Below are 27,102 nucleotides of genomic sequence, written 5' to 3'. Positions count from 1 at the left end.
TATTTTTCTCTGTGATTTAGTCACCATATCTCTCCTTTATCTCTGCTGGTGCTGACTACACTGCGCAGGGGTTTGGGCTAGAGGTATTGTGCTGCTGACAAATTGTACTGTGTTACCTGATACTGCAAGTTATATCATGTCTGCTTCTGAGGGTAACGGTTCTGGGGCTGAACACACTGCCGGTGTTGCTGAAGCCGCAGATACCTATGTTGAGAATATAGCAGCTTTGGGCTCTGGTTCTGGGGGCTCCTTTCCCCCCAGTGGGACGGTGGCAACGGGGGCAAATAATGACCCGCCGTGGGCCGCTTTTTCCACGCTTCTGCATACGCTAGTTCATAAACTAACACTCCCTATGGGATCCCCAATGCCGGTGCAACCGTTTGTGGTCCCTGCAGCTAACCCGCCGTGGGCGGACGATTTATCTGCTCAAATAAAGAAGTTGAACCAGTCCCTGACTACTAAAAAGTCTGACCGGCACTCGCCTACGTCCAAGTGGTCCTCTAAGCGAGCGCTTGTCTCCTCACAATCCACTGCTGGCACTGACACCTCGTCGGATGAAGACGGCACTTACACTGACCCCACAGGTTCTGACTCAGATATGGCTGATGGGGAGGGTGGTTCACATGTGGATGTTCCTGATCTTTTGGAGGCTATTAAGTTGATTTTACAGTTTACGGATGATCCCGAGCCATCCGTTCCTTCTAAGAAACCAGATAGGTTCAAGCGTCAGAAGGTGATTAAACAAGTTTTATCTCACTCTGACCACCTAATTGATATACGTCAGGAACCCTGGGAAAACCCGGGTACGAAGTTTGTGCCTCAAAAGAAGATGCTGGCTCGCTATCCCCTCGCGCCGGAGCTGTCTAAGAATTGGGAAACGTCTCCTCCAGTGGACTCGCATGTGGCTAGGATGGTGGTTTCCTCCGCTCTACCGGTCACCACCGTCACGTCTCTAAAAGAGACTACGGATAAACATGTGGAGGGTTGTCTGAAAGCGATTTACACCCTCACGGGTGCTGCACAAAGGCCCACTATTGCAACTACTTGGGCTGCAGAGGCAATTGAAGCATGGGCCCTGGAGTTAGATGCTGAAATCTCCTCTGACCATGCTAGACAATGCTTGTCTTATATTGTCATAGCTTCTCGTTGTATTAAAGAGGCGGCTTCTGATGCCGGTATCCTGGCAGCCAAGGCCTCTACTACGTCAGTCCTGGCTCGCCGGATATTGTGGCTGAGAACCTGGTCTGTGGATCTGGACTCTAGAAAAACCCTGGAGGTACTCCCTATTAAGGGAGATATTCTGTTTGGGGAGGATTTAAATAAGATTGTGGCTGACTTGGCTACTGCTAAAACTGCCTGTCTGCCAAGTACTGCACCTTCTGTGTCGAAGGCTAAAGGTACTTCCTTTCGCCCCTTTCGTCCTTCAGGTAAAGCAAAAGGTCAGGCGTACAGCAAGCAGGCCCGCACTTCCAAACCTGGTGAGCCTAAGCCCAAAAGAGCCTGGGCTGCCCGTCAGCCAGCTTCCAAGACAGATAAGCCTGCCGCATAAGGGGGCGGGCCTCCCTCTGGGGGATCCCAGGGTGGGGGGCCGGTTTCTAGGGTATACCCAGGAATGGTTGAAGACCACTTCAGATGCCTGGGTACGGGAGTCGTCACTCGAGGTTACGCCATAGCCTTCAAAAACCGACCCCCTCATCGATTTTGCCAGACAGATGTCCCATTGGACAAGACAGAGGCAAACCCTCTACATTCGGTGGTACAGACCCTCCTGGATACAGGAGTCGTAGTACAGGTGCCTCTTGCGCAGAGGGGCCGGGGGTACTATTCTCCGCTGTTTCTAGTCCCGAAACCGAATGGGTCCTCCCGGCCCATTCTCAACCTCAAGGCATTGAACAGGTTTGTGAAGGTTTCCAAGTTCCGGGTGGAAACCCTTCGCTCTATAGTTCTGGCCTTGGAACCTGGGGACTTCATGGTCTCCCTGGATATACAGGATGCTTACCTGCATATTCCTACAGCAGTGTCTCATCAGCAATATTTGAGATTTGCGATTGGCAACTGCCATTACCAGTTTCGGGGTTGCCTTTTGGTTTAACAACGGCTCCGCGAGTGTTTACAAAAGTCATGGCGGTGATGACGGTGGTACTCCGCCGTCAAGGGGTCAGGATACTGCCGTATTTGGACGACTTGTTAATCCTGGCAAATTCCCCAGAACTTCTCCTTTGTCATCTAGATGTGACGGTCCGGTTTCTGCAAGCCCAGGGGTGGCTCATCAACTGGAAGATGTTATCCCTGTTCCCTGCTCAGAGCATGGTGCATCTGGGAGCACTATTGGACACTCACAACCACCGGTTGTTCCTGTCTCAGGAGAAAGTCCTGAAACTTCAGGACAGGATTCGTTGCTTCCTATCTCGTCCGCAAGTGTCGATACATTCGGCGATGCAGGTGCTGGTCCTCATGGTGTCAGCATTCGATATGGTGGAGTACGCTCAATTTCGCTCTCGCACTCTCCAGAAGCTGATTCTAGCCAAATGGGACGGCCTGCCTCACCGGATCAAGTCTCAAATGATCTCATTGACTCCGGAGGTCTGTCTGTCGCTGCTCTGGTGGCTCCGGGACCAGCAACTGTGCAGGGGCCGTCCGTTCTGGATATCCGACTGGGTCCTGTTGACGACAGATGCCAGTCTAAGAGGTTGGGGGGCGGTGCTGGAGCAACACTCCCTTCAGGGGCGGTGGACCAAGGAGGAGTCCCTCCTCTCCATCAATATTCTGGCGGTCTTCAATGCCTTGAACCTAGCACAGCATTTAATTCAGATCCGTCCTGTTCAAGTACAGTCGGACAACGCCACCACAGTGGCTTACATAAATCATCAAGGCGGCACTCGAAGCCGCCTAGCAATGAAGGAAGTCTCGCGGATTCTACAGTGGGCAGAACGCCATCTACCGACCATATCGGCAATATTCATTCCGGGAGTCCTGAATTGGGAAGCGGACTTTCACAGTCGTCAGGACGTGCATGCCAGCGAGTGGGGCCTCCATCCAGAAGTGTTTCAACTCCTAGTAGAAAGGTGGGGCCTTCCAGACTTAGATCTGATGGCGTCTCGACACAATCACAAGGTTCCGGTCTTCGGAGCAAGGACAAGGGATCCTCAAGCAGCATTCGTGGATGCGCTGGCGGTACCGTGGAGGTTTCGGCTGCCGTACGTGTTCCCTCCGGTGTCACTCCTGCACAGGGTAATTCGGAAGTTCAAGCTAAAAAAAGGAATTCTGCTACTCATAGCTCCAGCGTGTCCCAGACGGCACTGGTTCTCAGACCTGCAAGGCCTATCGTTAGAGCATCCAATTTTACTTCCACAACGCCCAGACCTCCTCGTTCAGGGCCCCTGTGTCTTCCAGGACCTAGCCCGGCTGTCTTTGACGGCGTGGCTCTTGAAGCTTCCGTCTTAAGGGCTAAAGGGTTTTCTGAGTCACTCAAACTATGTTGCGGGCCCGGAAACCGGCTTCTGCTCGGATTTACTATTGGGTCTGGCATTCTTACTTTGTTTGGTGCGCATCTAACGATTATGACGCTTCCAAGTTTAGTATAGCCAAATTGTTGGCTTTTCTTTAGCAGGGCCTGGACTTAGGCCTGCGTCTGGCCTCCCTCAAGGTTCAAATATCTGCCTTGTCGGTGTGGTTTCAGAGAAAAATTGCGACCTTACCTGATGTACATACCTTTACTCAGGGCGTGTTGCGTATCCAACCACCCTATGTCCCGCCTGTGGCTCCTTGGGACTTGTCGGTGGTTTTGGGGGCATTACAAGAGTCTCCGTTTGAACCTCTTGGTTCAGCTGACCTTAAGTGACTTTCCCTTAAGGTGGTGTTTCTGCTGGCTATTGCTTCAGCTATAAGAGTGTCGGATTTGGGTGTCTTGTCTTGTAGTTCCCCATATCTGATATTTCACCGTGACCGGGCGGTTCTTAGGACTCGTCCCATCTATCTACCTAAGGTGGTTTCTTCGTTCCACCTTAATCAGGAGATTGTAGTTCCGGCACTTGTTTCTCCTGATCTGTCTCCCAAAGAGCGGTCTATGGATGTGGTACGGGCTCTCCGTATCTATGTGAAGAGAACTGCTCCTATTAGGAAATCTGATTCTCTTTTTGTTGTGTTTGGGTTTCACAAACGGGTCTGGCCTGCTCACAAGCAAACTCTGGCCAGATGGATTAGAATGGTGATTGCACATGCTTATGTGAAGGCTGGTCTCTCTGCTCCTGATCACATTAAGGCCCATTCTACTCGGTCTGTTGGCCCTTCTTGGTGGTGCGACCTTTGAACAATTGTGCAAGGCGGCTACGTGGTCCTCTGTGAACACGTTCATAAGGTTCTATGCCTTCGATACTGCCGCTTCCCAGGATGCTTCCTTTGGACGCAGGTTTCTTGTGCCCGCTACAGTGCGTCCCCTCCCATAGGGAACTGCTTTAGGACATCCCCTATGTCTATCCTTGTGTAGCCCAGTGTACTCCGCAGCAGAAAACGAGTTTTATGGTAAGAACTTACCTTTGTTAAAACTCTTTCTGCGAGGTACACTGGGCTCCACAAGGCGCCCACCCTGACGCACTTAGCTTCTTTGGGTTGGTATGGCATTAGCCGCTGACACTTCTCCTGTCGGGAGAATGTGGTGTTTGTGGCAACTGGCAGTTGTCGTCTCTTTTACTTGCTACTGCATTGGGCTGGTTAACAAAACTAAGCTCCTGTGCACGGAGGCGGGGTGATATAGGAGGCGGCGCTATGCATCTTGGGAAGAAGGTCAAAGCTTTTGAGCCTGTTGGTGCTTCGGATCAAGATCCTACTCTACACCCCTATGTCTATCCTTGTGGAGCCCAGTGTACCTCGCAGAAAGAGTTTTAACAAAGGTAAGTTCTTACCATAAAACTCGTTTTTATCTACCAACATATATGATAATACCTGACTGATTTATTTGAACATAATGCTTCATTGGTACTCTCTTTTTGGCCATATCTATCTGTCTTCATTATCTGCTATTTCTCTTAAGTCCTAGAGGATGCTCGGGTCCACATTAGTACCATGGGGTATAGACGGGTCCACTAGGAGCCATGGGCACTTTAAGAGTTTAGTAGTGTGGGCTGGCTCCTCCCTCTATGCCCCTCCTACCAGACTCCGTTTAGAAAATGTGCATGGTGGAGCCGGCACAGCTAGGGGAGCTTCTAGGAGTTCTTTTAGTTGTTGTTTTTTTTTTTTTTTTTAAAGAGTTAGGTACGGGGAGGCTGCTGGCAACAGCCTCCCTGCTTTGTGGGACTTGGGGAGGGGGGGGGGGGCGTAGGATCCAACCCTCTGAGGTTAATGGCCCCTATCTCCGCTGACAGGACACTGAGCTCCTGAGGGAGTTGATCGCAAGCCCCTGATGCGACCGCTCGCTCCCGTAGCACTGCCGCCACCCCCTAACAGCCAGAAGACGTCGGTGGTGAGTAGGACCCTGGCACCTCGACAAGCGGGGAGCCGGTGAGAATGGCGGCATCAGGGCTGACAGCGCTGATGCTGCTCTCCAGGGGGCTCAGAGGTACAGTGTGCGGCGCTGTGAGGGGCGCCCGGGGCCAGCGCAAACATCCTTACACTGGTCACTATTGCTATCAGGGATATTTGTACTACTGCTAGCACCATTACCTTAGGCAAGTATAATCTGTATAAGTGCAGGAAGACGTGCCATTTTAGGGGGCGGAGTTTCTCCTCAGAGCGGATCCAGCACTCACCAGCGCCATTTTCTCCCTGCAGATCACACTACAGATACGCTGACAGGGAACGCTGACCCTCCACATAACTCCAGCTATCCTGTGCGGTACCAGGGGGTTATAGAAGGGGGGGGGGGGGGGATAGAGTGTTTATGCACATTACTGTGTAGTCTGTTTAGATTACTCGGTCAGTGCCAGGCATTTATTATTATAACTGTCTACTGGGTCACTGTGTGGGCTGGATCCCTGACTCTGTGTCTCTCAGAAGGTACTTGGGGGATACTGTGTCTGACATTTTCCTGTGTGTGTGTGTGTGTGTGTGTGTGTGTGTGTGTGTAACATATCTCACATTACCATGTCTAGGGACTCTATCTTGTGCTGCAGAGTATGTATCTTCTCCAGAAGAGTCTATTATATGTATTCAGGAATGCAATATACTGTCTTAGCCTTCTGAATCCGAACCCCAGTGGGAGGCTTCTATTAAGGGTATAATATCCCAGATTTCATCTAGGATAGCTCATTATGAGATTGAAACACAGATTTAAAAAACTCTGTAGAGGTTTTGTCGTATTCCACTCCCACTACCTCAACAAACACTCCTAGTATATGCCCAAAAAAGCATACTCTTGCCCGGGTAATGCAAGTCGACATGGATACCGACTCTGATACGGGTGACGGAGATAGGGATATACTGCAGGCGGAGTCATCCCTTGCTACAGGGGTGCAGCTAATGAATGAGGCCATTCGGGACGTTTTACACATTACTGACAAGGTACGTGAACAGGTTGAGGAGGCTTACTTTACAGACAATAAGAAAGTCTCCCTTACCTTCCCTGCATCTAGGAAATTAAACGCATTATTTGAAAAATCCTGGGAAAACCCGGAGAAAAAATTCCAGATCCCAAAGAGATTTCTAGTTGCTTTTCCTTTCCCTGAAGAGGATAGGAAAAAGTGTGAAAAACCTCCTATAGCAGACGCTTCTGTTTCTAGATTGTCTAAAAAGGTGATTTTACCTGTCCCTGGGTCTACCGCTTTGAAAGAACAGGCAGACCGCAAGAATGAGACTACGGTCAAATCCATATACACTGCTTCAGGCGTGGCGCTTAGGCCCACTATTGCTTGTGTATGGATTCCTAAAGCCATAGTAAAGTGGTCAGGCACGTTACTAGAGGATTTAGATACTATGGCTAGAAGTGACATTGAAATGTTTTTACGTCACATACAGGATTCTGCGGGTTTCATGGTGGAGGCCATAAAGGACCTTGGTAACCTGACTGCACGGACGTCTTCCATGGCTTTCTCGGCACGCAGGGGACTCTTGCTGCGCCAATGGTCTGCGGATGCGGAATCCAAGAAGTGTGTGCAGAGCATACCCTTCACAGGTCAGGCTCTATTTGGGGAAGCTTTGGATGCGTGAATCTCCACAGCAACCGCGGGTAAGTCAACCTTTCTTCCCACAGCCACTCTGACGCCGAAAAAATCCTTCTCTGCATCTACAATGCAGTCCTTTCGGACCGCAAAGGTTAAGAAGTCCAAGTCCCCTTCCACCTTCTTCAGAGGTGGTTGGGGAAAATCCTGAAAACCTGCACCGGAAGGTTCCTAGGAACAGAAGTCGGGTTCGGTTTCCTTAAAATCCTCAGCATGACGGTGGACCTCCCAGCCTGGAGGTCGGGCAGGTGGTAACACGTCTAAGAAATTTCAGTCAGTTCTGGGCGTCCGCAGGCCTGGACCCCTGGGTACAGGATATTTTATCTCAGGGGTACAGACTGGAGTTTCAAGAGCTCCCTCCTCACAGATTTTTCAAATCAGGCTTACCAGCTTTGCTTACAGGAAGCCAGTCAAAAATTGGAAAAGGCAAATGTGATTGTTCCAGTTCCACCTCATCTGTAAAACAAGGGTTCAACCTTCGGCACCACAAAAAGGCACAATCATTTTTGTGGTGCCGAAGCCGGACGGTTCGGTCAGACCAATATTGAACCTCAAATTGTTAAATCCATATTTGAGGGAATTAACGTTCAAGATGGAATCTCTGAGAGCGGTGATCTCGGATCTGGAGGAGGGGGAATTCCTGGTATCCTTAGATATCAAGTATGCATACCTTCACATTCCTTTTTGGCCGCCACACCAGGCTTATCTCAGGTTTGCGCTGTTGGACTGTCACTATCAGTTCCAGGCGCTGCCATTCGACCTATCCACGGCACCGAGGATGTTCACCAAAGTAATGGCAGAAATTATGCTTCTACTCCGCAAGCAGGGAGTAAACATAATTCCATATCTGGACAATCTGCTGATAAAAGCATTGTCCAGGGAGAAGTTGTTGCAGTCCGTTGTTCTCACAACTCGACTGCTTCGGGATCATGGATGGATACTGAATATTCTAAAGTCACATTTGGAGCCGACAAGGAGATTGTCTTTCCTAGGGATGATCCTTGACACGGATGTGCAAAGGGTATTTTTACCGCTGGAGAAAGTGTTGGTGATACAAACAATGGTCCGGGATGTCTTGAAGCCTACCCGGGTATCGGTTCATCAATGCATTCGTCTTCTGGGAAAGATGGTTGCCTACTACGAGGCTCTACAGTACGTAAGATTTCATGCACGGTCCTTCCAACTGGATCTTCTGGACAAGTGGTCAGGATCCCTCCTACACATGCACCAGAGGATACGTCTCACTGAAAGCCAGGATTTCACTCCTATGGTGGATGCAAATACCTCACCTTGTCGAGGGCCGCAGGTTCGGGATTCAGAACTGGATCCTTCTAACCACGGATGCAAGTCTCAGAGGTTGGGGCGTGGTAACCCGGGGGGAAAACTTCCAAGGAAGGTGGTCAAGTCTGGAATCCATCCTTCCAATAAACGTTCTGGAACTGAGAGCTGTATTCAACGGCCTTCTACAAGCGGCACATCATCTGCATGGCCAGGCCAATCAGGTGCAGTCGGACAATGTAACGACGGTTTCCTACATCAACCGACAAGGCGGAACGAAGAGCAGAGCTTCAGTGACAGATGTATCAAAGATCCTCCTCTGGGCAGAAAGACACGCGATGGCGCTGTCAGCAATCTTTATTCCAGGAGTGGACAATTGTGAAGCGGACTTCCTCAGCAGACATGATCTCCATCCAGGAGTGTGGGGACTCCACCCAGAGGTGTTCGCAGAGGTGACAAGTCTTTGGGGCGCACCTCACATAGACATGATGGCCTCCCGCCTCAACAAGATGCTTCGCAGGTACTATTCCAGGTCAGGAGATCCACTGACAGTGGCGGTGGACGCACTGCTGGCTCCGTGGACCTTCCAGTCGGTGTATGTGTTCCCTCCACTCCCGCTCATCCCAAGGATTCTAAAACTTTTAAAAAGAACAAGAGTTCAGGCGATCCTCATTGCTCCGGATTGGCCAAGGAGGGCTTGTTATGCGAATCTTCTGGAGTTACTGCTGGAAGATCCGAGGCCTCTTCCTCTTCGGGAGGACCTTTTGCAACAGGGGCCGTTCGCTTATCAAGACTTACCATGGCTACGTTTGATGGCATGGTGGTTGAACGCCAGATCTTAGCTCGGAAAGGCATTCCGAAAAAGGTTTTCTCTGACGTCCTAGTGGATGCTGGGACTCCGTAAGGACCATGGGGAACAGCGGCTCCGCAGGAGACAGGGCACAACAATAAAAGCTTAAGGATCAGGTGGTGTGCACTGGCTCCTCCCCCTATGACCCTCCTCCAAGCCTCAGTTAGATTTTTGTGCCCGGCCGAGAAGGGTGCAATCTAGGTGGCTCTCCTGAGCTGCTTAGAATAAAAGTTTAGTTTAGGTTTTTTATTTTCAGTGAGTCCTGCTGGCAACAGGCTCACTGCATCGTGGGACTAAGGGGAGAAGAAGCGAACTCACCTGCGTGCAGAGTGGATTGGGCTTCTTAGGCTACTGGACATTAGCTCCAGAGGGACGATCACAGGTACAGCCTGGATGGGTCACCGGAGCCGCGCCGCCGTCCCCCTTACAGAGCCAGAAAAGACGAAGAGGTCCGGTGAAATCGGCGGCAGAAGACATCCTGTCTTCAGACTAAGGTAGCGCACAGCACCGCAGCTGTGCGCCATTGCTCTCAGCACACTTCACACTCCGGTCACTGAGGGTGCAGGGCGCTGGGGGGGGAGCGCCCTGAGACGCAATATAACAGAATATACCTTAGGTGGCAAAAAGAATACATCACATATAGCTCCTGGGCTATATGGATGTATTTTAACCCCTGCCATTTTTACACAAAAAAGCGGGAGATAAGGACGTCGTGAAGGGGCGGAGCCTATCTCCTCAGCACACAAGCGCCATTTTCCCTCACAGCTCCGCTGGAAGGACGGCTCCCTGACTCTCCCCTGCAGTCCTGCTTCAGAATCAGGGTAAAAAAGAGAAGGGGGGGCACTTTTGACAGCAAATAACGATATAAACAGCAGCTATAAAGGAGTAACACTTATATAAGGTTATCCCTGTATATATATATAGCGCTGGGTGTGTGCTGGCAGACTCTCCCTCTGTCTCTCCAAAGGGCTAAGTGGGGTCCTGTCCTCTATCAGAGCATTCCCGGTGTGTGTGCTGTGTGTCGGTACGCGTGTGTCGACATGTATGAGGAGGAAAATGATGTGGAGGCGGAGCAGTTGCCTGTGTTAGTGATGTCACCCCCTAGGGAGTCGACACCTGACTGGATGATTGTATTTTCTCTAACGTCCTAGTGGATGCTGGGGACTCCGTCAGGACCATGGGGAATAGCGGGCTCCGCAGGAGACAGGGCACATCTAAAAAAGCTTTTAGGTCACATGGTGCGTACTGGCTCCTCCCCCTATGACCCTCCTCCAAGCCTCAGTTAGGTTTTTGTGCCCGTCCGAGAGGGTGCAATCTAGGTGGCTCTCTTAAAGAGCTAGTTAGAAAAGTTTTTTTTTAGGTTTCTAATCAGTGTCTCCTGCTGGCGACAGGAGCACTGCAACGAGGGACTTAGGGGAGAGACTTGCAACTCACCTGCCTGCAGGAGGATTGAAGTCTTAGGCTACTGGACACTGAGCTCCAGAGGGAGTCGGAACACAGGTCAGCCTGGGGTTCGTCCCGGAGCCGCGCCGCCGATCCCCCTTACAGACGCTGAAGAACGGCAGAACGGAGGTCCGGAAACAGGCGGCAGAAGACTTCAGTCTTCATAGAGGTAGCGCACAGCACTGCAGCTGTGCGCCATTGTTGCTACACGGCTCACGGATCTCGGTCACGGAGGGTGCAGGGCGCTGCTGGGGGCGCCCTGGGCAGCAATATAGAGTACCTTAGAGGCAAATAAATACATCACATATAGCCATTAAGGCTATATGTATGTATTTAACCCAGGCCAGTTTATTAGAAAAACCGGGAGAAAAGCCCGCCGGAAAAGGGGCGGAGCTTATTCTCCTCAGCACTCGGCGCCATTTTCCTGCACGGCTCCGCTGGTGAGGAAGGCTCCCACGACTCTCCCCTGCACTGCACTACAGAAACAGGGTAACAAAGAGAGGGGGGGCATAAATTGGCGATATAAATATATATTGAGAGCGCATATATAAAAACAACACCTTCTAGGGTTGTTATATACTGTATAGCGCTTTTGGTGTGTGCTGGCAAACTCTCCCTCTGTCTCCCCAAAGGGCTAGGAGGGTCCTGTCTTCAATAGAGCATTCACTGTGTGGCTGCTGTGTGTGTCGGTACGTGTGTGTCGACATGTATGAGGACGAAGTTGGTGTGGAGGCAGAGCAATTGCCGATGATGGTAATGTCACCCCCTAGGGAGTCGACACCGGAATGGATGGCTTTGGTTATGGAATTACGTGATAATGTCAGCACATTACAAAAGTCAGTTGACGAAATGAGACGCCCGGCAAACCAGTAGTACCGGTTCAGGCATCTCAGACACCGTCAGGGGCTGTAAAACGTCCCTTACCTCAGTCAGTCGACACGGGTACCGACACAGATGAATCTAGTGTCGACGGTGAGGAAGTAAACGTATTTTCCAATAGGGCCACACGTTATATGATCACGGCAATGAAGGAGGCTTTGCAGCTCTCTGATACTACTGGTACCTCAAAAAGGGGTATTATGTGGGGGGTGAAAAAACTACCTGTATTTTTCCCAGAATCAGAGGAATTGAATGATGTGTGTGATGAAGCGTGGGTTACCCCCGATAGAAAAATGCTAATTTCAAAGAAGTTGTTGGCATTATACCCTTTCCCACCAGAGGTTAGGGCGCGCTGGGAATCACCCCCTAAGGTGGATAAGGCGCTCACACGTTTATCAAAGCAAGTGGCGTTGCCGTCTCCTGATACGGCCGCCCTCAAGGATCCAGCAGATAGGAGGCTGGAAACTACACTGAAGAGTATATACACACATACGGGTGTTATACTGCGACCGGCAATAGCCTCAGCCTGGATGTGCAGTGCTGGGGTAGTGTGGTTGGATTCTCTGACTGAAAATATTGAGACCCTGGATAGGGACAGTATTTTATTGACTCTAGAGCAATTAAAGGATGCTTTTCTTTATATGCGAGATGCTCAGAGGGATGTTTGTACTCTAGCATCAAGAGTAAGCGCGATGTCCATATCTGCTAGAAGAAGTTTATGGACGCGACAGTGGTCAGGTGATGCGGATTCCAAGAGGCATATGGAAGTATTGCCATATAAAGGAGAGGAATTGTTTGGGGTCGGTCTTTCGGACCTGGTGACCACGGCAACTGCCGGCAAATCCACCTTTTTACCTCAGACCCCTTCACAACAGAAAAAGACACCGTCTTTTCAGCCGCAGTCCTTTCGCTCCTATAAAAAGCGACCAAAAGGACAGTCTTATCTGCCGAGAGGCAGAGGAAAGGGTAAGAAAGGGCAGCACGCAGCCCCTGCCCAGGAACAGAAGCCCGCCCCGGCTTCTACAAAGCCATCAGCATGACGCTGGGGCTTTACAAGCGGACCCAGGAACGGTGGGGGGTCGACTCAAGATTTTCAGCAATCAATGGGCTCACTCACAAGTGGACCCGTGGGTCCTGCAGATAATATCTCAGGGTTACATGCTGGAGTTCGAAAGGTTTCCCCCTCGCCGGTTCCTAAAGTCTGCTTTACCAACGTCTCCCTCAGAAAGGACGTCGGTTTTGGAAGCCATTCACAAGCTGTATTCTCAGCAGGTGATAGTCAAGGTACCCCTCCTACAACAGGGAAAGGGGTATTATTCCACACTATTTGTGGTACCGAAGCCGGACGGTTCGGTAAGACCTATTCTAAATCTGAAATCCTTGAACCTGTACATACAGAAATTCAAGTTCAAAATGGAGTCACTCAGAGCAGTGATAGCGAATCTGGAAGACGGGGACTTCATGGTGTCCCTGGACATAAAGGATGCTTATCTGCATGTCCCAATTTACCCCTCACACCAAGGGTATCTCAGGTTCGTGATACAAGACTGTCATTATCAGTTTCAAACGATGCCGTTTGGTTTGTCTACGGCCCCTCGGGTCTTTACCAAGGTAATGACCGAAATGATGGTTCTTCTACGAAGAAAAGGCGTATTAATTATCCCTTACTTGGACGATCTCCTGATAAGGGCAAAGTCCAGAGAACAGCTGGAAGTCGGTGTAGCACTAACCCAGGTAGTGCTCCAGCAACACGGGTGGATTCTGAATCTTCCAAAATCTCAATTGACCCCGACAACTCGTCTGCTGTTCCTGGGAATGATTCTGGACACGGTTCAGAAAAAGGTGTTTCTCCCGGAGGGAAAAGCAAGGGAGTTATCCGAACTTGTCAGGAACCTCCTAAAACCAGGAACGGTGTCAGTACATCAATGCACAAGAGTCCTGGGAAAGATGGTGGCTTCTTACGAAGCGATTCCATTCGGCAGATTCCATGCACGGACATTTCAGTGGGATCTGCTGGACAAATGGTCCGGATCGCATCTGCACATGCATCAGCGGATAGCACTGTCACCAAGAACAAGGTTGTCTCTCCTGTGGTGGCTGCAGACTGCCCATCTGTTAGTGGGCCGCAGATTCGGCATACAGGACTGGGTCCTGGTGACTACGGATGCCAGCCTACGAGGTTGGGGAGCAGTCACAAAGGGAAGAAATTTCCAGGGCGTGTGGTCAAGCCTGGAGACGTCTCTTCACATAAATATACTGGAGCTAAGAGCGATCTACAATGCTCTAAGTCTGGCAAAACCGCTGCTTCAGGGTCAGCCGGTGTTGATCCAGTCCGACAACATCACGGCAGTCGCCCACGTAAACCGACAAGGCGGCACGAGAAGCAGGAGTGCAATGGCAGAAGCGGCAAGGATTCTGCGCTGGGCGGAGAATCATGTCATAGCACTGTCAGCAGTGTTCATCCCGGGAGTGGACAACTGGGAAGCAGATTTCCTCAGCAGACACGACCTTCACCCGGGAGAGTGGGGACTTCATCCAGAAGTTTTCCACATGATTGTGAACCGTTGGGAAAAACCAAAGGTAGACATGATGGCGTCTCGCCTCAACAAAAAATTGGACAGGTATTGCGCCAGGTCAAGAGACCCTCAGGCAATAGCTGTGGACGCTCTGGTAACACCGTGGGTGTACCAATCAGTGTATGTGTTCCCTCCTCTGCCTCTCATACCAAAGGTGCTGAGAATTATACGGAAAAGAGGAGTAAGAACGATACTGGTGGCTCCGGACTGGCCAAGGAGAACTTGGTATCCGGAACTTCAAGAGATGCTCACGGAGGATCCGTGGCCTCTACCTCTGAGAAGGGATCTGCTTCAGCAGGGACCTTGTATGTTCCAAGACTTACCGCGTCTGCGTTTGACGGCATGGCGGTTGAACGCCGGATTCTAAAAGAAAAGGGCATTCCAGAGGAAGTTATTCCTACCTTGATTAAGGCTAGGAAGGAAGTGACTGTACAACATTATCACCGCATTTGGCGAAAATATGTTGCGTGGTGTGAGGCCAAGAAGGCTCCAACGGAAGAATTTCAATTGGGTCGATTCTTACATTTCCTGCAAGCAGGATTGTCTATGGGCCTAAAATTGGGGTCTATTAAAGTTCAAATTTCGGCCTTATCAATTTTCTTCCAGAAGGAATTGGCGTCAGTGCCTGAAGTACAAACTTTTGTCAAAGGTGTACTACATATACAACCCCCAATAGTGCCTCCAGTGGCACCGTGGGATTTGAACGTGGTTCTAAATTTTCTCAAATCTCATTGGTTTGAGCCGTTAAAATCGGTAGAATTAAAATACCTTACATGGAAGGTAACCATGCTGTTGGCCCTGGCTTCTGCCAGGAGAGTTTCAGAGTTGGCAGCTTTGTCATACAAGAGCCCATATCTGATATTCCATTCGGACAGGGCAGAATTGAGGACGCGTCCTCAATTTCTCCCTAAGGTGGTTTCGGCATTTCACTTAAACCAGCCTATTGTGGTGCCTGCGGCTACTAGCGACTTGGAGGACTCCAAGTTTCTGGACGTTGTCAGAGCATTAAAAATATATATTTCAAGGACAGCTGGAGTCAGAAAAACTGACTCGTTGTTTACATTGTATGCACCCAACAAGATGGGTGCTCCTGCGTCTAAACAGACGATTGCACGTTGGATCTGTAGCACAATCCAACTTGCACATTCTGTGGCAGGCGTGCCACAGCCTAAATCTGTAAAGGCCCACTCCACAAGGAAGGTGGGCTCATCTTGGGCGGCTGCCCGAGGAGTCTCGGCATTACAACTTTGCCGAGCAGCTACGTGGTCAGGGGAGAACACGTTTGTAAAATTTTACAAATTTGATACTCTGGCTACAGAGGACCTGGAGTTTTCTCATTCGGTGCTGCAGAGTCATCCGCACTCTCCCGCCCGTTTGGGAGCTTTGGTATAATCCCCATGGTCCTGACGGAGTCCCCAGCATCCACTAGGACGTTAGAGAAAATAAGAATTTACTTACCGATAATTCTATTTCTCATAGTCCGTAGTGGATGCTGGGCGCCCATCCCAAGTGCGGATTGTCTGCAATACTTGTACATAGTTATTGTTACAAAAATCGGGTTATTATTGTTGTGAGCCATCTTTTTAGAGGCTACTTCGTTTTGTTATCATACTGTTAACTGGGTTCAGATCACAAGTTGTATGGTGTGATTGGTGTGGCTGGTATGAGTCTTACCCGGGATTCAAGATCCTTCCTTATTGTGTACGCTCGTCCGGGCACAGTACCTAACTGAGGCTTGGAGGAGGGTCATAGGGGGAGGAGCCAGTACGCACCATGTGACCTAAAAGCTTTTTTAGATGTGCCCTGTCTCCTGCGGAGCCCGCTATTCCCCATGGTCCTGACGGAGTCCCCAGCATCCACTACGGACTATGAGAAATAGAATTATCGGTAAGTAAATTCTTATTTAAACAATTAAGTGATAATGTCAGCACTTTGCAAAAAACTGTTGACGACATGAGACAGCCGGCAAATCAATTAGTGCCTGTCCAGGCGTCTCAGACACCGTCAGGGGCCCTAAAACGCCCGTTACCTCAGTGGGTCGACACAGACCCAGACACAGATACTGAGTCTAGTGTCGACGGTGACGAGACAAACGTAATGTCCAGTAGGGCCACACGTTACATGATCACGGCAATGAAACATTTCTGACACTACAAGTACCACAAAAAAGGGTATTATGTGGGGTGTGAAAAAACTACCAATAGTTTTTCCTGAGTCAGATGAATTAAATGAGGTGTGTGATAAAGCGTGGGTTTCCCCCGATAAAAAACTGCTAATTTCTAATAAATTATTAGCACTATATCCTTTCCCGCCAGAGGTTAGGGCGCGTTGGGAAACACCCCCTAGGGTAGATAAGGCGCTCACACGTTTATCTAAACAAGTAGCGTTACCGTCTCCTGATACGGCCACCCTCAAAGAACCAGCCGATAGAAGGCTGGAAAATATCCTAAAAAGTATATACACACATACTGGTGTTATACTGCGACCAGCAATCGCCTCAGCCTGGATGTGCAGTGCTGGAGTCGCATGGTCGGATTCCCTGACTGAGAATATTGATACCCTGGATAGGGACAATATTTTGTTAACTATAGAACATTTAAAGGATGCATTGCTATATATGCGTGATGCACAGAGGGATATTTGCACCCTGTCATCAAGAGTAAGTGCTATGTCCATCTCTGCCAGAAGAACATTATGGACGCGACAGTGGTCAGGGGATGCGGATTCCAAACGGCACATGGAAGTATTGCCGTATAAAGGGGAGGAGTTATTTGGGGCTGGTCTATCGGACCTGGTGGCCACGGCAACGGCTGGAAAATCCACCTTTTTACCCCAGGTCACTTCACATCAGCAGAAAAAGACACCGTCTTTTCAAACTCAGTCCTTTCGTTCCCATAAGTACAAGCGAGCAAAAGGCCACTCTTTTCTGCCCCAGGGCAGAGGAAGAGGAAAAAGACTGCACCATGCAGCCGCTTCCCAGGAGCAGAAGCCCTCCCCTGCTTCTGCCAAGTCTTCAGCATGACGCTGGGGCTTTACAAGCAGACTCAGACATGGTGGGGGCCCGTCTCAAGAATTTCAACGCGCAGTGGGCTCACTCGCAAGTGGATCCCTGGATTCTACAGGTAGTATCGCAGGGGTACAAACTGGAATTCGAGGCGTTTCCCCCTCGTCGGTTCCTGAAGTCTGCTTTACCAAAGTCTCCCTCCGACAGGGAGGCAGTTTTGGAAGCCATTCACAAGCTGTATTCCCAGCAGGTGATAATCAAGGTACCCCTCCTACAACAGGGAAAGGGGTATTATTCCACGCTGTTTGTGGTACCGAAGCCGGACGGCTCGGTGAGACCAATTTTAAATCTGAAATCCTTGAACACTTACATAAAAAGGTTCAAATTCAAGATGGAGTCACTCAGAGCAGTGATAGCGAACCTGGAAGAAGGGGACTATATGGTGTCTCTGGACATCAAAGATGCTTATCTCCACGTCCCAATATACCCTTCTCACCAAGGGTACCTCAGGTTTGTAGTACAAAACTGTCATTATCAGTTTCAGACGCTGCCGTTTGGATTGTCCACGGCACCTCGGGTCTTTACCAAGGTAATGGCCGAAATGATGATTCTTCTACGAAGAAAAGGCATCTTAATTATCCCTTACTTGGACGATCTCCTGATAAGGGCAAGGTCCAGGGAACAGTTAGAAGTCGGAGTGGCACTATCTCAGGTAGTGTTACGTCAGCACGGGTGGATTCTAAATATTCCAAAATCGCAGCTGATTCCAGGAATGATTCTGGACACAGTCCAGAAGAAGGTGTTTCTCCCGGAGGAGAAGGCCAGGGAGTTATCCGAGCTAGTCAGGAACCTCCTAAAACCGGGCCAGGTCTCAGTGCATCAGTGCACGAGGGTCCTGGGAAAAATGGTGGCTTCTTACGAAGCGATTCCATTCGGAAGATTCCATGCAAGAACGTTTCAGTGGGATCTACTGGACAAATGGTCCGGATCGCATCTTCAGATGCATCAGCGGATAACCCTGTCGCCAAGGACAAGGGTGTCTCTCCTGTGGTGGCTGCAGAGTGCTCATCTACTAGAGGGCCGCAGATTTGGCATTCAGGATTGGATCCTGGTAACCACGGATGCCAGCCTGAGAGGCTGGGGAGCAGTCACACAGGGAAGGAATTTCCAGGGCTTGTGGTCAAGCATGGAAACATCTCTTCATATAAACATTCTGGAACTAAGGGCCATTTACAATGCCCTAAGTCAAGCAAAACCTCTGCTTCAGGGTCAGGCGGTGTTGATCCAATCGGACAACATCACGTCAGTCGCCCACGTAAACAGACAGGGCGGCACGAGAAGCAGGAGGGCAATGGCAGAAGCTGCAAGGATTCTTCGCTGGGCGGAAAATCATGTGATAGCACTGTCAGCAGTGTTCATTCCGGGAGTGGACAACTGGGAAGCAGACTTCCTCAGCAGACACGACCTTCACCCGGGAGAGTGGGGACTTCACCCAGAAGTCTTCCACCTGATTGTAAACCGTTGGGAAAAACCAAAGGTGGACATGATGGCGTCACGTCTAAACAAAAAACTGGACAGATATTGCGCCAGGTCAAGGGACCCTCAGGCAATAGCGGTGGACGCTCTGGTAACGCCGTGGGTGTACCAGTCAGTGTATGTGTTCCCTCCTCTGCCTCTCATACCAAAAGTACTGAGAATCATAAGAAGGAGAGGAGTAAGAACTATACTCGTGGTTCCGGATTGGCCAAGAAGGACTTGGTACCCGGAACTTCAAGAGATGCTCACGGACGAACCGTGGCCTCTACCTCTAAGAAAGGACCTGCTACTGCAGGGGCCTTGTCTGTTCCAAGACTTACCGCGGCTGCGTTTGACGGCATGGCGGTTGAACGCCGGATCCTGAAGGAAAAAGGCATTCCAGAAGAAGTCATCCCTACTCTGGTCAAAGCCAGGAAGGACGTAACCGCAAAACATTATCACCGCATTTGGCGTAAATATGTTGCGTGGTGTGAGGCCAAGAAGGCCCCTACAGAGGAATTTCAACTGGGTCGTTTCCTTCATTTCCTGCAAACAGGACTGTCTATGGGCCTAAAATTAGGATCCATTAAGGTTCAAATTTCGGCCCTGTCGATTTTCTTCCAGAAAGAACTGGCTTCAGTACCTGAAGTTCAGACATTTGTAAAAGGGGTGCTGCACATACAGCCTCCTTTTGTGCCTCCAGTGGCACCTTGGGATTTCAATGTTGTGTTGAGTTTTCTAAAGTCACATTGGTTTGAACCACTTTCCACTGTGGACTTAAAATATCTCACATGGAAGGTGTCGATGCTGTTAGCCTTGGCTTCAGCCAGGCGTGTGTCAGAATTGGCGGCTTTATCATATAAAAGCCCTTACTTAATTTTTCATTCTGACAGGGCGGAATTGAGGACTCGTCCTCAATTTCTACCTAAGGTGGTTTCTGCATTTCACATGAACCAACCTATTGTGGTACCTGCGGCTACTAGGGACTTAGAGGACTCTAAGTTGCTTGACGTTGTCAGGGCCTTGAAAATATATGTTTCCAGGACGGCTGGAGTCAGAAAATCTGACTCGCTGTTTATCCTGTATGCACCCAACAAGCTGGGTGCTCCTGCTTCTAAGCAGACTATTGCTCGTTGGATTTGTAGTACAATTCAGCTTGCACATTCTGTGGCAGGATTGCCACAGCCAAAATCAGTAAAAGCCCATTCCACAAGGAAAGTGGGCTCATCTTGGGCGGCTGCCCGAGGGGTCTCGGCTTTACAACTTTGCCGAGCAGCTACTTGGTCAGGGGCAAACACGTTTGCTAAATTCTACAAATTTGATACCCTGGCTGAGGAGGACCTGGAGTTCTCTCATTCGGTGCTGCAGAGTCATCCGCACTCTCCCGCCCGTTTGGGAGCTTTGGTATAATCCCCATGGTCCTTACGGAGTCCCAGCATCCACTAGGACGTCAGAGAAAATAAGATTTTACTTACCGATAAATCTATTTCTCGTAGTCCGTAGTGGATGCTGGGCGCCCATCCGTAGTGCGGATTGTCTGCAATACTTGTATATAGTTATTGTTACAAAAATTCGGGTTATTATTGTTGTGAGCCATATTTTCAGAGGCTCCTTTGCGTTTATCATACTGTTAACTGGGTTCAGATCACGAGTTGTACGGTGTGATTGGTGTGGCTGGTATGAGTCTTACCCGGGATTCAATATCCTTCCTTATTATGTACGCTCGTCCGGGCACAGTATCCTGGCTGAGGCTTGGAGGAGGGTCATAGGGGGAGGAGCCAGTGCACACCACCTGATCCTTAAGCTTTTATTGTTGTGCCCTGTCTCCTGCGGAGCCGCTGTTCCCCATGGTCCTTACGGAGTCCCAGCATCCACTACGGACTACGAGAAATAGATTTATCGGTAAGTAAAATCTTATTATTCCTACCCTGATCCAGTCTAGGAAAGGAGTACCGTCTAAACATTCCATCGCATTTTGAAAAAGTATGTCTTGGTGTGAATCCAAGAAGTTTCTTACGGTGGAGTTTCACCTGGGGCGGTTTCTCCTCTTCCTGCAAGCAGGTGTGTATGTGGGCCTACGTTTCGGCTCCATAAAAGTCCAGATTTCGGCCTTGTCCTTTTCCTCCCAGAAACAGTTGGCTTCTCTCCCTGAGGTTCAGACTTTCTTGAAAGGGGTGCTGCACATCCAGCCTCCCTTTGTGCCTCCTACGGCACCTTTTGATCTTAACGTGGTGTTGCAGTTCCTGCAATCAGATTGGTTCGAGCCTTTTACAGGAGGTTGAGGTCAAGTTTCTCACTTGGAAGCCGGTCACACTGTTGGCATTAGCATCTGCTAGGCATGTGTCTGAATTGGGGGCTTTGTCCTGCAAAAAGCCCCTACTTAATTTTCCGTGAAGATAAAGCTGAGCTCAGGATACGTCAGCAATTTATTCCGAAGGTTGTGTCGGCTTTTCATATCAACCAACCTATTGTGGTGCCAGTGGCTACTGACTCCTCAGTTACCTCAAAGTCCTTGGATGTTGTGAGGGCTTTGAAGATTTATGTGAAGAGAACTTCTCGTCACAGAAAGTCGGACTCTCTGTTTGTCCTTTATGACCCTAGCAAGATTGGGTGTCCTGCTTCTAAGGAGATGATTTCTCGCTGGATCAGGTTCATTATCCAGCATGCTTATTCTACGGCGGGCTTGCTGTGTCTGAAATCTGTTAAGGCTCACTCTACTCGTAAGGTGGGTTCTTCCTGGGTGACTGCCCGGGGTGTCTCGGCTTTACAGCTTTGCCGAGCGGCTACTTGGTCAGGGTCGAACACGTTTGCTAAGTTCTACAAGTTCGATACTTTGGCCTCTGAGGACCTAAAGTTTGGTCGATCTGTTCTGCAGGAGCCCCGCGCTCTCCCTCCCGTACTGGGAGCTTTGGTACATCCCCATGGTGTTAATGTGGACCCCAGCATCCTCTAGGACGTAAGAGAAAATAGGATTTTAATTACCTACCGGTAAATCCTTTTCTCGTAGTCCGTAGGGGATGCTGGGCGCCCGCCCAGCGCTTCGTTCTCCTGCAGTTGTTAATTGGTTCAGCATTACCTTGCTACTTGGTTAAGTACTGTTGTTCAACGGTTGCTGATTTGTTCAAGCTAGTTGGCTTGGTTTGCCTTATGTGTGAGCTGGTGTGAATCTCACCACTATCTGTGTATTTCTTTCTCTCGAAGTACAGTATGTCCGTCTCCACGGGCACAGTTTCTAGACTGAGTCTGGTAGGAGGGGCATAGAGGGATGAGCCAGCCCACACTATTAAACTCTTAAAGTGCCCATGGCTCATAGTGGAACAGTCTTTACCCCATGGTACTAATGTGGACCCCAGCATCCTCTACAGACTAGGTAATTAAAATTCTATTTTTGTTGTGTTTATTATATGTTTCTATACCTTGAAAATAATTCTGATTAAGACTAATAAACAAATTTTTCAAAAAGAAAAAAAAAACTGAAAGTGGTGTTGGTTTGTGTACAAGGTAATATTATTATCTACTGTAGTTTTTCCAATAGAGTGATGGCGTTAAAAAAGACTCTGACTACAACTTTTCCTGTTTTCAGATACACAGCTATCTGCAGTGGACTCTTTGATTGATAACATGAGTTTGGTTCACGATGATGGGGATAGTGTGGAGGATTTATTCAAACCAAGCAAAATCCCCAACCCTCAGTTCCAACGCTTATTCCAGGTGAGTGGTAATTATGAGTCTTCTTTTGTAGTAAAATCTGTTATGACAGCGCCGAACTAGCTGATAACTCTGTGTCTAGCTCTCACATACAGTAAAGGCAGGCTTGTTATTATATTACTTGTCTTTGTGTATGCGTATTTCTCTTACGTCCTAGGGGACTCCGTAAGGACCATGGGGTATAGACGGGCTCCGCAGGAGACATGGGCACTATAAAGAACTTTAGAATGGGTGTGCACTGGCTCCTCCCTCTATGCCCCTCCTCCAGACCTCAGTTAGAGCCTGTGCCCAGAGGAGACTGGGTGCACTACAGGGGAGCTCTCCTGAGTTTCTCTGAAAAATAATTTTGTTAGGTTTTTTATTTTCAGGGAGCACTACTGGCAACAGGCTCCCTGCATCGTGGGACTGAGGGGAAAAAAGCAGACCTACTTAAATGATAGACTCTGCTTCTTAGGCTACTGGACACCATTAGCTCCAGAGGGTCGGGAACGCAGGTCTCACCCTCGCCGTTCGTCCCGGAGCCGCGCCACCGTCCTCCTCACAGAGCCGGAAGATAGAAGCCGGGTGAGTATTAGAAGAAAGAAGACTTCAAAGGCGGCTGAAGACTTCAGATCTTCTCTGAGGTAACGCGCAGCGGTAACGCTGCGCTCCATTGCTCCCACACACACTAACAGCGGGCACAGAAGGGTGCAGGGCGCAGGGGGGGGGCGCCCTGGGCAGCAATAATAAACCTCAAGGGACTGGCTGACATATGTATATACTGCGGAGGCAGTATATTAAATAATCCCCCGCCAGTATTGTAAAATTGAGCTGGACCGAAGCCCGCCGCTGAGGGGGTGGAGCTTGATCCTCCAGCACTTACCAGCGCCATTTTCTCCACAGCACACTGCAGAGAAGCTGGCTCCCCGGACTCTCCCCTGCTGAACACGGTGACAGAGGGCAAAAAAGAGGGGGGTGGGGGGGCACTTTTAATTGGCGCAGTGAGTGTGTATATATATATATATATATATATATATATATATTTATTTAAAAGCGCTGCCCTAACTGGGATTTTATTCCAGGGTCTGGTGGCGCTGGGTGTGTGCTGGCATACTCTCTCTCAGTCTCTCCAAAGGGCCTTATTGGGGAACTGTCTCCATATAGTTATTTCCCTGAGTGTGTGGGGGTGTCGGTACGTGTGTGTCGACACGTCTCAAGCGGAAGGCTCAGCTAAGGAGGAGGTGGAGCAAATGATTGTGGTGTCTCCGTCGGCAACGCCGACACATGATTGGATGGATATGTTTAATGTTTTAAGTGCAAATGTGTCTTTGTTACATAAGAGATTGGACTTAGCAGAGTCCAGGGATAGAACAGGGAGTCAATCCATGGCTTTGGCTGTGTCACAGGGCCCTTCAGGGTCTCAGAAACGTCCCCTGTCCCAAGTAGCAGACACTGATACCGACACGGATTCTGACTCCAGTGTCGACTAAAGTATTCATTATATGATTATTGCAATAAAGGATGTTTTACATATCACAGATGACCCCTCTGTCCCTGACAAGAGGGTATGCATGTTTAAGGAAAAGAAGCCTGAGGTTACCTTTCCCCCATCCCATGAACTGAATGCGTTATTTGAAAAAGCTTGGGAAACTCCAGACAAGAAACTGCAGATTCCCAAGAGAATTCTTATGGCGTATCCTTTCCCTGCGCAAGACTGGTTTCGGTGGGAATCCTCACCCAGAGTGGACAAGGCTTTAACGCGCTTATCCAAAAAGGTGGCGCTGCCGTCTCCAGATACGGCAGCCCTCAGGGATCCTGCTGATTGCAGACAGGAGACTACCTTGAAATCAATTTATACACATACGGGTGCCTTGCTCAGACCGGCAATAGCTTCGGCTCTGGTTTGTAGCGCCGTGGCTGCTTGGACAGATACCTTGTCAGCTGACATTGATACCCTGGATAGGGATACCATTTTATTGACCTTAGGTCACATTAAAGACGCAGTTTTATATATGAGAGACGCTCAGAGAGACGTTGGCCTGCTAGGTTCGAGAGCCAACGCCATGGCGATTTCTGCTAGGCGAGCCCTGTGGATCCGCCAATGGGCAGGTGATGCCGACTCTAAAAGGCATATGGAAGTTTTGCCTTACAAAGGTGAGGACTTATTTGGGGAAGGTCTCGCGGACCTGGTTTCCACAGCTACCGCGGGTAAATCTACTTTCTTTTTCATCCACTAGGGGTCACTGGAGTACTCTTGGGATATGGACGGCTTCCACAGGAAGTAGGCACTGAATAAATTAATTTTGGAACTATACCTCCCCTCCATATCCCTGAGTACCTCAGTGTTTTTTCTGTGCTCGACACAGTTAGTAGGCTTGTGGCTTTGCTGCCACAGAGGTCCACATTTCATTGGATTTTTTTTCTAAGTTTTTTCTTTTTTCAACGATTTACCACATCCCTTCCCCCCTTCCAATAGGCGTGGGTCCGGGATAAGTGAAGGCTGCTTTAGCAGCAGTGGGTGTCGGACCTCTCTAAAAAGAGCTCCCTCACTACCACCTGCAGGACTAAAACCTGCAGTAAAGGCTGGACGGAACTTACAGAGAAGCCCCGTCATAGCCCTCACCACAGGGTCCAGGTATGTTGAACGGGGCGGTCAGCTCACGCTGTCGCCCCACTGTGTGGGATACTGTGTGTGTGTGTGTGTGTGGCCCAGGCCCTCGATGCCGCTTCGGGCTCCCTCTCCACCATAGCCCGGCTCCGTGTATAGAGAACGGTATACGGCGCATGGGGGGACACACAAATGAGAGTCAAAAGGCAGGTTTCTTAGCCTAGTGAGTAACTTTGCTGCCACAGTGATGTTCCCTGCACACAGAAATGTCAGGGTCACTGGATAAAATCTCATGATTATGCTCTGGTTTCTCTTCAGAACGAACAAATCTTTCGCCTTTTACTAAAGATTTCCGTGGAGAGGAGCAAAACTGAGTTTTATCTCAATTTTTGCATGCCCCATATTATTGGGGTTAAAAACAACTCTTATTGATAAGGGAATACAGCAGCGCTGCATATGTATTACAAAAGGCTATGAAGTCTTTGTTAAAACAAGATTAACCATGTTTCCTGTTGTATTTCCAGAATTTCCTGTGTTATATCTCTCCTCCATTGAAGGCGCAGGGGTGTTAAGGAGAATTTGGGAGCAGGCATATGGCTGGCGTGCACTGCACTTGGCCAGATATATATTTATAGAGACACCTTAGTGCTATTTACTCAGTTGGGCAAGTTGTCTGTCTTTGTTTTTGTTTTGGTTGTTTTTTTTGTATTGTCTGTCTGCATGAGTAAGACACCAGCAATTACTAATAAGCAGTTTCCCTGCCATGTCTAAAACATGGATATACATAATTATTTATATCATAACTGTTTATAATGATATTATCCTAAAGACTGCAAATCTGAATCATGGTTGTGGCAGCCAAATACTGGCTTTGTTCATTTGTTGTAAAGTAAGATATGTTATAACAATTGGTCAGCACATGGTGCTTATAAAACAGTATCTGTGGAGCCGTATGAGTTCACTCACCTGCAGCAGCTTTGGCTTAATTCACTTGGCCACACCACACTGGATACGCCCAATCTCATCTGATTTTGGAAGCTAAGCAGTGTTGGGCCTGATTAGCCACCTGGGAGTACAAGGTGCTGTAGGTATTTTTAATCTACAGCCACACCACACTGGATACACCCAAACTCATCTGAGCTTGGAAGCTAAGCAGGGTTGCATACTGTTTTGCCATCTGGGGGAAACTGGTGATCCAACTAGATTGCATACTAATACATGCTAGTTTAAACTGTTAAAAATAGCTCAGTTTGGCCTTACACTATCAATATAAACCTACCATAGGTTTTACAGTCAGGATAGCTCTCCAGAGCGCGCTCCCGGCGCCGGCCACTAGAAGGGCCCATTAACTAAGCTGTGGTCAAGCAGCAGTCATCTCAGGTTTTAAGCCTGTGCGAGGTCACATTTAGTTTCAGACTTGTAAAAATGTGTTATACCTGTGTATCAGGATATGTGTATAGAGGTATGCATATATATATATTTATTAAAGTCTGAACATGTGTGAATATACATTGTTGTATGTATGTGTGTGTGTGTGTATATATATGTATGTGTATATATATATATATATATATATATATATAATATGCTGACATTAAAAGTCTATTTTGCAGTAAGCAAGAATAATTGGTCAGCACTCAGTGCTTATTAACACTATCTGTTGAGCACTGCAAACATGGCCACACCACAGCAGCTTTGCTTATTGTTTTTACAGGTGGCTCTGTAGCCAAGTGGTTAGGCTTTCCGGCCACAGTGAACATTGTGTTTGCATGGACACTGGTTCAGATCCTGGTTTAACAGGTGTTTAAAAAAAAAAAAAAAAAAAAAAAGTAGGACAATTTTTTTTTCTTTTAATGTTACTTCCTGGTTCTTTCTCGGAAGTTGCTGCCCTACAACACTTAGACTCTGGAGGAGCGGGGTGTTGTTAGGAGTTTAATTTATTAATTGTTTTGTACAGCATGACTCTACAGGAAGATTCACTATTGCTGGTAACCACATGCACGGTAATGCAGGTTTATACACACGTTACTTCCGTGGTGTACTTACTGGTTGGAGTACATGATCTCTTGCACTTACATGTGCAGCAGAGTACTGCAATGGAAGCATGCTGG

General features: G+C 48.9%; 1 protein-coding gene and 1 non-coding gene across 5 annotated transcripts in view; both read left to right on the top strand.

Annotated features, from left to right (window-relative positions):
• The window catches only part of XRCC5 (X-ray repair cross complementing 5), a 328,969-nt gene that overhangs the window by 149,190 nt on the left and 152,677 nt on the right, over positions 1-27,102 (top strand). For all 4 annotated transcript variants that reach the window (XM_063933960.1, XM_063933961.1, XM_063933962.1 and 1 more), the window contains one exon: positions 22,280-22,407. In XM_063933960.1, coding sequence (XP_063790030.1) covers positions 22,280-22,407 — 128 coding nt within the window. The remainder of the gene's footprint in view (positions 1-22,279; positions 22,408-27,102) is intronic.
• On the top strand, positions 25,290-25,405 carry LOC134946728 (U5 spliceosomal RNA). The gene has a single exon (XR_010182331.1). It is a non-coding gene; the product is annotated as a U5 spliceosomal RNA (small nuclear RNA).

The sequence above is a fragment of the Pseudophryne corroboree genome, chromosome 7 (genome assembly GCF_028390025.1).
Source record: "Pseudophryne corroboree isolate aPseCor3 chromosome 7, aPseCor3.hap2, whole genome shotgun sequence".
In the NCBI taxonomy this organism is placed as follows: Eukaryota; Metazoa; Chordata; class Amphibia; order Anura; family Myobatrachidae; genus Pseudophryne; species Pseudophryne corroboree.
This window is presented reverse-complemented; position numbering and strand designations above follow the sequence as displayed.